General features: G+C 36.8%; 1 protein-coding gene across 1 annotated transcript; it reads left to right on the top strand.

The window, feature by feature from the left end:
- Window positions 1-1,572: 1,572 nt before the first annotated feature.
- On the top strand, window positions 1,573-8,398 carry LOC128554405 (uncharacterized; the record flags this gene model as incomplete). The annotated part of the gene is given in 5 exon segments (XM_053535686.1): window positions 1,573-1,704; window positions 5,738-5,863; window positions 6,378-6,500; window positions 7,719-7,847; window positions 8,187-8,398. Coding segments are annotated over 5 exon segments (546 nt in total). The 3' UTR covers window positions 8,330-8,398.
- Window positions 8,399-9,806: the final 1,408 nt, after the last annotated feature.

The following is a 9,806-nucleotide window of genomic DNA, read 5'->3' as shown; positions in this document are numbered from 1 at the left end:
TTGTCAAAGTGGGTATGTGCAGTTTTTGCAACCTTTAGAAGTGTCACAGTTTAGGACTTGATTACTAAAAGGTTGAGAATATATACAGGCAGCCAGTTAGCTCAGCCGGTAGAGCAAGTGAAATAGTTAGGATAGCATTCATTTCAAATAGACATGTAGATCTGACCTAAAACAAAGACATGCGAACCATGGTACATTAAGAGCACTTCGTTTGTAATCAAATGGTATTTAGCGATGTTTTTTCTGTTTTACCATACACGTATGCATTGTCCTAACAATAAGCCATTGCACAATGAGTCACATACAAATTACTTTGTAGTTAAACGTGTCTCCTGACTATTCAGTAATTTAAATGTTCCATAACATGTCTTTTATATGTTCGCTGATTCTTTTTAGATGCAAGCGATTGCCTATTGATCCTTATAAGAGTTTGTCTATCAAAACGTACATATATGAGATTACGTACAAACACTTGATTATTTTTCTATTTTAGATCGTTTTAGTGATATAACTATTGTTCACTCCGTTTAATAGTAAATAATCTTTGATTTCATTATCTTAAGCTGCCTAGTAGTAGAATATTCTTACTTTGTTCAGAAACTACCTTGTTTTCAGTGTCCAAACAGGGTAAAATATAATATTAATAGCCTCTTTAATCATAAATTAAACAGAACAACTGAGTTGTTAAAACTGGCACCAGAAATATGAACTGGTTCCTTCGCGGAATAATATTGCGCTCCTAAAGTCGACCAGAACTCGTGCATATTTCTCGATACATATCTAATATTTATATATATATATATACATCAGTCTATAGATTTCTAGGGGTGGTATTACATCTTTATCAATTTACTAATTATAGTTTTATGGCCAAAAATATTTTTCCTGAGTCAACATTCTGACCCAGTTTTTTTAAATTGTGGCATCAGTCTCGCTACAGTCTTTTCAACATCCATAAAATCCTCTTTAACAGCACTTTCAACATCCATAAAATCCTCTTTAACAGCACTTTTAACATCCATAAAATCCTCTTTAACAGCACTTTTAACATCCATAAAATCCTCTTTAACAGCACTTTCAACATCCATAAAATCTTCTTTAACAGCACTTTCAACATCCATAAAATCCTCTTTAACAGCACTTTCTGACTTGTCTTTATTAATGTCGTGATGAAACAAGAAGGAAAGGGTTTTTTTCACGAAACATTAACTTTGTATGAAAAAGAAAGACATTTAGTACTAAACAGGAAGTCTAGAACGTTTGGAATAATTCATCAACAAATAATGCAAAAATGGAGGTTTTTCAAATTTGTTTATGTTCAAAAAGAACATATGTTTTTAATATACGTTTGCTGACGATTTACTCGGTACTAATCATAATCTTCTTATTACCGTGCACATTTGGAGTTTCTATAATGATTTACAATTTGAATAGTATTGCATAGTACTGTCTTATATTTAAAGAGAAATGAAGGAAAAAAGCTTGTTTCGGAAATATATTGTATTTTTGACAGTATAATATTACATTTTGGACAGGGTTCGTCTTGATGAAATATGTTATATTTTTGGACAGGTTGCTCTTTGAACAACAAATGCTATTCTGAAAATGAAGTATGGAATGATACTGTAGAATGTATAGAATACCAGTGTATCAAAATTAATGGACCGGATGGCCCTGTGATGCAAGTCTCTGGTGTTGGAAATGGTTTGTTCGCTTTATACATTTCTATTTTAACTTATTTGATGCATACAGTATGCTCATTTTTTGCTAGTATTTTAAGTATTTTCCATTGGTCTAGTCACAAGATCAATGGTAAAAGGTTGCATTGACTCAAAGGCGGAGTCAAAAACACGTATTGACCTCCAGCTGTGACGCCATGATAGTTCGACGTCAAAACAATGCGACGTCGCGCACAATTTACTGCGAAAACAGATATTTGTATCCAATTTTTATAAGTAGGCTGGATTTAATAATAACAAGGCAGTCTGAAAGACAGCTAAATCCCCCGCCACTGCTGGATAGTGAAAGGGTAAACCTTTGACCTTTAGCTGTGACCCTGACCTTGAACTGACATGGCTGACTCATGAATTCTGCACAAGGTCTTGATGGGGTGATTATTTGACCCAAAATTCATGAAAATCCTTCAAGGGGTTAAGGAGATACAGAGCTCAAATCTTTGACCTTGAGTTGTGACCTTGACCTTGAGTTGACTTGGCTGACTCATGAGTTCTTGATGAGGTGATCATTTGTCCCAAGTTTGATGAAAATCCATCAAGGGGTTTAGGAGATACAGAGTGGACACAAAATAGAAGGCTCAAATATTTCACCTTAAGTTGCGACCTTGACCTTGAGCCGGCATGGTTGACTCATAAGTTCTGCACATCGCCTTGATGAGGTGATCATTTGACCCAAGTTTTATAAAATTCCTTCAATGGGTTTAGGAGATATAGTGTGTACACGAAATGGAAGGCTAAAACCTTTGACCATGAGTTGTGACCTTGACCTTGAGCCGGCATGGCTGACTCATGGATTCTGTATATTGCCTTGATGAAGTGATCATTTGACCCAAGTTTCATATGAATCCTTCAAGGGAATTAGAAGATACAGAACAAACACAAAATGGAAGGCTCAAACTTTTGACCTTCAGTTGTGACCTTGACCTTGAGCCGGCATGGCTGACTCATAAGTTCTGCACATTGCCTTGATGAGATGATCATTTGACCTAAGTTTGTTGAATATCCTTCAAAGGGTTTAAGAGATATAGAGCGGACACAAATTGGAAGGCTCAAACCTTTCACTCTAAGTTGTGACCTTGACCTTGAGCCGGCATGGCTGACTCATGGGTTCTGCACATTGTCTTGATGAGGTGATCATTTGACCCAAGTATTATAAAGTTCTTATAAGGGGTTTAGGAGATATAGAGCGGACACAAAATGGAAGGCTCAAACATTTGACCTTGAGTTGTGACCTTGACCTTGAGCCGACAAGGCTGACTCATAGAATGGGTTCTGCACATTGTCTTGATAAGGTGATCATTTGACCCAAGTTTCATGAAAATCCTTCAAAGGGTTTAGGAGATATGGAGCGGACGCGAAAGTGTTACGGACAGACGGACGAAGGAAGGACGGGAGGACGGATGGAGACCATTCCTATAACCCCCACCACTTGTGGCGGGGGATTAAAAAATGTTGCCTTTTAAGTTCGGTCGATATCGCTTTTATCAGGTCGATAAATCGACAAATCGACCTCACCAAAAGGCAGTAATTGTATATTATTACAGTTGTATTAAGTTCACTCTAAACTTAGTGGATGCACATTATATGTTCACTTTTCAGTTTTTATACGCCCGAAGGGACGTATTATGTTATGGGCCCGGTGTCCGTCTGTCCGTCCGTCTGTCCGTTAGCAATTTCGTGTCCGCTCTGTTACTCTTGAACCCCCTTGAAGGATTTCAAAGAAACAAATATTCTCCACACCGAGACGACGTGCAGAGCGCATGTTTTGGATGTCCCATTTCAAGGTCAATGTCACACTTAGGGGTCAAAGGTCATATGAGTGTGTTTCATGTCCGCTCTGTAACTCTTGAACTGCTTGAAAAATTTCAAAGAAACTTGGGACAAATGTTCACGTGCAGAGCGCTTGTTTCGGATGACTAGCTTCAAGGTCACACTTAGGAGTGAAAGGTCATATATGACTTTGCTGTGTCCGCTCTGTAACTCTTGAACTGCTTGAAGGATTTCAAAGAAACTTGGCACAGAGCGCATGTTTTGGATGACTCGCTTCAAGGTCAAGGTCACACTTAGGGGTCAAAATCAATATATATATTTGCCTTGTGTATATTGCTATGCATTGCAGTGCTCTTGGTTTTACTTGACAGATCCCTTTTTGTTCTCTTACAATAGTTTTTTTGGAATTACTTCCCTTTTACGTTACTATAAATAGCTTATTTTGAAACTTCTTTATTATTGGCAGTAGGGAAAAACCGAGACCACTTTTCTGTGGTACAACATGGATGGAACATCCAATTTTTAGATGTATTTTGACATAACTTTACCAGGTAAGAATTTTTTTGTGGACTTTGATTTTTTTTTTTTTTTTTTGGAATTTCTTCTTTTTCTTGTTCCTGTCCTTTGGGCTTCAACAGTCAAGTTCTTTTTATTTTGCTCCCATCCTCTGATGTAACCCTTCGGGCGTATATTGCCCCGCTTGGCGGCGCTCTTGTTTTATCTAGTTACAAATGTTTATTTGTTATTTGGTTTGTTGTGTTCCATTAGTGGATACAGTGTGTTGATTCTAGATTTTTATATGTATATAGTGCATTGTGTGTTTGAGGCTTTAAACATTGTTCATAACTTTGTGTGTGAAAAGTGTATATGATGTTTGGTCATTTTAAGTTTTGTTATTTGTTAAAATATGTTCTGTTATTAGAAATAGTTTGTGCATTCAATACATTTTAAATTGAAATGGAAAATTCACTGTTAGCTTAAAGTTGTTGAATACCGGTATGATATGTTCATTTCAAATTTATATTCTTAACTTTAATAAAAAGCATTGGTCAAGTTTTACAATTAATTGATTCTGTCTCGTTTTTCTATTATTTTGATTTTATTTTGCTATCAGGCTTGATTAGGCCAAACACTTTTTGTCGAGCCCGCTTGCGGATGCGAAGACATAGTTGTCCAAATGGCTGTTCGGTGTATGTGCGTGAGTGCGTGCGTGCGTGCGTGCGTCCGTGTGTCCATCCGGATTTGTTTGTCCGGACCATAACTTTGACATGCATGGAGCAATCTTGTTTATATTTGGCGTGACTGTTAACCTCAGTGAGACGTTGTGTCATGCGCAAACCCCAGGTTACTATCTCAAAGGTCAAGGTCACACTTACAGGTCAAATGTCAAATTCAGAGATGACTTTGTCCGGAGCATTTCTTCTTCATGCATGAAGGGATTTTGATGTAACTTGGCACAATTATTCACCATCATGAGATGGAGTGTCATGCGCAAGAACCAGGTCCCTAGGTCTAAGGTCAAGGTCACACTTAGAGGTGAAAGGATACAAGAATGACAACTTTGTCCGGAGCATTTCTTCTTCATGCATGGAGGGATTTTGAGGTAACTTGGCACAAATGTTCACCACCATGAGACGGAGTGTCGTGCGCAAGAACCAGGTCCCTAGGTCTAAGGTCAAGGTCACACTTAGAGGTCAAAAGTCAGATACAAGAATGACTTTGTCTGGAGCATTTCTTTTTGAAGCATAGAGGGATTTTGATGTAACTTGGCACAATTGTTCATCATCATGAGACGGAATGTCATGCCCAAGATCCTGTAATTACTTCCCTTTTTGTTACTATAAATAGCTTATATTTGTAACTTTTTTATTACTGGTCGTAGAGAAAAATCAAGACCACTTTTCTGTAGTACGACATGTAAGTTACATCCAATTTTCAGGTGAATTTTGACCTATCTCTACTGGTGAGGATTTTTGTGTGGACTTAGAATTTTTTTTCTTTTTTTTTTTAAGATTTATACGTCCCTTAGTTGTTACTTTAAATAACTTATATTGTAACTTTTTGCAATCTCTTTTTTATTTGGCATAAATATTTGCCTCAATGAGACAGGGAGTGTCATGTGTAACTACCAGTCCTTTTGACAGCTGGCGGGCTCGACATGTTGCCCGTGGGCATCTAATTTATAACATTATATTTCTCTTAACTTCAATGTTCCTTTACATGTTAACTAGGTTGTTTCTTTAACCAAACATGCATGGCGGTTAACAGTACATGGGCAGATGGTTGCAGAACAAGAAAATGTGTTTTATACCGAACAGGAAATATGACCCACCAAAGCATTGCGCCCATTTCTGCAGGTATATTGTACGGAGTAGCGAACGCAAATATACAGTACACTAGTGATGCAAATATTATAGAAATGTAAACAGTATATATCTGTGTAGTTTTCTTTTCATTTCGTCCACTAGTACTGCATTGAATGTAACACAAACTGTTTGACTTTGAGATATCTGAGTCGTGTTTTACCATATTCCGACAAAAACCCGTGGGAGATGACCATCCTTTCTTTAACGACTTGAACTACACTGTTGTTATTCCTCATTTCGTTGTTACGTTACGCCGGTGTGATGATACCGTTACAGCATTGTCGACATTTAAGAGCATTCAGAGGCATAAAAATTACAACAGAGAGAAATACCCTACCATGTCCTCTTAGCCATAGTAGCAGAAAAAAACTTGACTTCTTATGAAGATATCATCACCTTTTAAGCTCATATCGGTGTTTCTCAGCCGTTACCTCAATTAAAGTGGTAGTTCCGTTTTGTAAAATGTGAACATAAGTATTTCTTTCTGGAATGATGAATATTTCAGGGTGTGATGACGAAGGTGTATGTAGAAAGGTCGGTTACAAGAAGGTCACAGACACGTGCATGCATTACAAATGTAAATTCAGCAACAAGTACAAAGACGCTTTCTTCTCTCTCGACAAAGGAGGTAAGTTCACTTTGCCCGTGTTATGATTACTTGCTATGAAGTAAGTTATATCGTACACATACAATTCTTAATTCATTAAATGTTCAGTTGCTTGATTTATTTTTGCTAAGTTGATAAAGTGGCACATTTGTAAACCTGCAAAATAGAGTGATATATCCTGATCATACCATGTCAAATCATTACAATGAACAAGTGTGTGAAATTTCATTAATGGGCACTAGGATTATCCAAAGATCAAAAGTGATCAAAGAAGGGGCAAAATATCTTTTAAAAACTGTAAAGTAGGATAATGGAACCTTTGCACCCATAAGTGTCTAAAGTTTCAATCCATTGCCAAAAAGGGTTTCTTAGATATCAGCTTACATATAAAAACTTAACCAAATAATGATGCCGACGCCGACGCAGACGCAGACTGAGGTTAAAACCCATCTGAGACACTTGATGAGCACTTGTCTGTAGGACTGAAAATCAGACATTCGTTGAAAGTAAAGTATGGCACTGTCGCAAGACGGACAGTGCATAGAAACGTGCGTTCGGCATTCCCCGGCTGTAACGGAAGACTCGTTTGAGTTACATTTTCAGCCAAAAAACGCTGAAATAACACACTTAAATCATGGGCAAATACCTCAAAAAAACAACAGTGCATAGAAACGTGTGTTCGGCATTCCCCGGCTGTAACGGAAGACTCGTTTGAGTTACATTTTCAGCCAAAAAACGCTGAAATAACACACTTAAATCATGGGCAAATACCTCAAAAAAACTAGCACACAAACATTTACATTTAATTTCACCATATTATAGGCCGTATGTGTATTTACGACTTTGAGAAATTTCATTAAAATCTACACTGTAGAAAATATTCTATTCGCAAAAATGTTTCCAAAATTTTTTTTTTCATAGACTCACATTATTCAAACGTGTGTGAGGTCAAGAGTGAGGTAAAAATGTTCAAATCAGTCTAGCAAATGATCGCGCGCAAGACTCTATCTTTTTTATCCGCCGAATTCTGAAGTTTAAAAAAAAACAGGATTTAATCACATTTTACATTTCAGAAAAACGTGTCAAGACTATGATTGGTCGATACGCTTTTTCCCACTCGATAATTTAACGCTGAAGATTTTACTTCTTAGTTAGATGTTGAGGATATTAAGCGTTCACTAATTATATATATTGCATATTTTGATACTTCTTTTCAATCTTTATGTAATATATTTATAGCTTGCCGGGCTACTGACAGCCAGTGTCATGATATTGGAAAGAGATGGACGGAGAAACGAACGAACATTTGTTTCATTTACAAATGCGAGAAGAAAAATCTTGGTTATTTGTCAAAAATGCTCGAACAAAGTAAGTCAAGTTTACAAAAATATTCATTAAGAGATCCTTTGAAGGCATAGAACGCAACAAGGCAAATAATAATTATACTCAGATGTATCTGAGTCTATTGAATAGAGGTCTTTTAAGTTGAATTCCATCAAATAGAAACATTTAATGATCAAATGTGTAAAGGAACTGATTTTCCTTATTCGTCAACTTCGTTTATGGATATATGATATGTTTATATATCAGCTCCATATGGCTTACACATATTATATAAGATGATGCAAATACCTATAAAAGGATAATTCTCAAAACACCAGTAGCCGATGATACGCAAACATAATAAATATGTGTTGTGTTTTTTAGAATGTTTGGACAGTAACGGCAAATGTCAGCCAGTTGGATCCACTGGATTCCCGGCAAAAGTCAAAGGAGTAGTTCGCAAGGACTGTAGCTGTGTTCAATCAACCACACAAATCTCTGGGATTGCCATCAGATGTAAAGGATAGGAACCCATACACGTTTCTCTGTGCAGTGTGTTTGATAATAAATCAAAACTATGTTTTGAATGACGTTAACTGTTTTTCTTTTTTAGCTCACCTGAACAATGCTCAGGTGAGTTTTTCTGATCACTCGATGTCCGGCGTCTGTCTGTCTGTCGTCTGTATGTCGTCTGTCCGTCAACATTTAGCTTGTGTATGCGATAGAGGCTGTATTTTTCAACTGATCTTCATGAAATTTGGTCAGAATGATTACCTTGATAAAATCTAGGCCGAATTTGAAAATGGGTCATCTAGGATCAAAAACTAGGCCACTAGGTCAAATCAAAGAAAAACCTTGTGTATGCGATAGAGGCTGTATTTTTCAATTAATCTTCATGAATATTGGTCAGAATGATAACTTTGATGAAATCTAGGCCGAGTTCGAAAATGGGTCATCTCGGGTCAAAAACTAGGTCACTAGGTCAAACAAAGAAAAACCTTGTGTATGCGACAGAGGCTGTATTTTTCAATTAATTTTCATGAATATTGGTCAGAATGATAACCTTGATGAAATCTAGGCCATTCGAAAATGGGTCATCTCGGGTCAAAAACTAGGTCACTAGGTCAAATCGAAGAAAAACCTTGTGTATGCGATAGAGGCTGTATTTTTCAATTAATCTTCATGAATAATGGTCAGAATGATAACCTTGATGAAATCTAGACCGAGTTTGAAAATGGGTCATCTCGGGTCAAAAACTAGGTCAGATCAAAGAAAAACCTTGTGTATGCGATAGAGGCTGTATTTTTCAACTGATCTTCATGAATATTGGTCAGAATGATTGCCTTGATAAAATCTAGGCTGAGTTCGAAAGTGGGTCATCTCAGGTCAAAAACTAGGTCACTAGGTCAAATCAAAGAAAAACCTTGTGTATGCGATAGAGGCTGTATTTTTCAATTGATCTTCATGACATTTGGTCAGAACGATTGCATTGATGAAATATAGTCAACTTTGAATATGGGTCATCTAGGGTCAAAAAGTAGGTCACTAGGTCAAATCCAAGAAAAACCTTGTGTATGCGATAGAGGCTGTATTTTTCATTTTATCTTCATGAATTTTGGTCAGAATGATTACCTTGATGAAATCTAGGCCGAGTTTGAAAATGGGCTATCTGGGGTTAAAAAGTAGGTCACTAGGTCAAATCAAAGAAAACACTTGTGTATGCGATAGAGGCTGTATTTTTCAACTGATCTTCATGAAATTTTGTCAGAATGATAACCTTGATGAAATCTAGACCAATTTTGAAAATGGGTCATCTGGGGTCGAAAACTAGGTCACTAGGTCAAATCAAATAAAAACGTTTTGTATGCGATAGAGGCTGTATTTTTTAATCGAGGTTGATGAAATTTAGTCAGAATGATTGCCTTGATCAAATCTAGGTCAGATTCGAATATAGGTCATCTTAGCTCAAAAACTAGGTCACTAGGTCAAATTGAAGAAACTGCT

The sequence above is a fragment of the Mercenaria mercenaria genome, unplaced genomic scaffold (assembly GCF_021730395.1).
Source record: "Mercenaria mercenaria strain notata unplaced genomic scaffold, MADL_Memer_1 contig_5019, whole genome shotgun sequence".
Lineage (NCBI taxonomy): Eukaryota > Metazoa > Mollusca > Bivalvia > Venerida > Veneridae > Mercenaria > Mercenaria mercenaria.
Note: the sequence above shows the minus strand (reverse complement) of the source record. Positions and strands in the feature narration are given on the sequence as shown.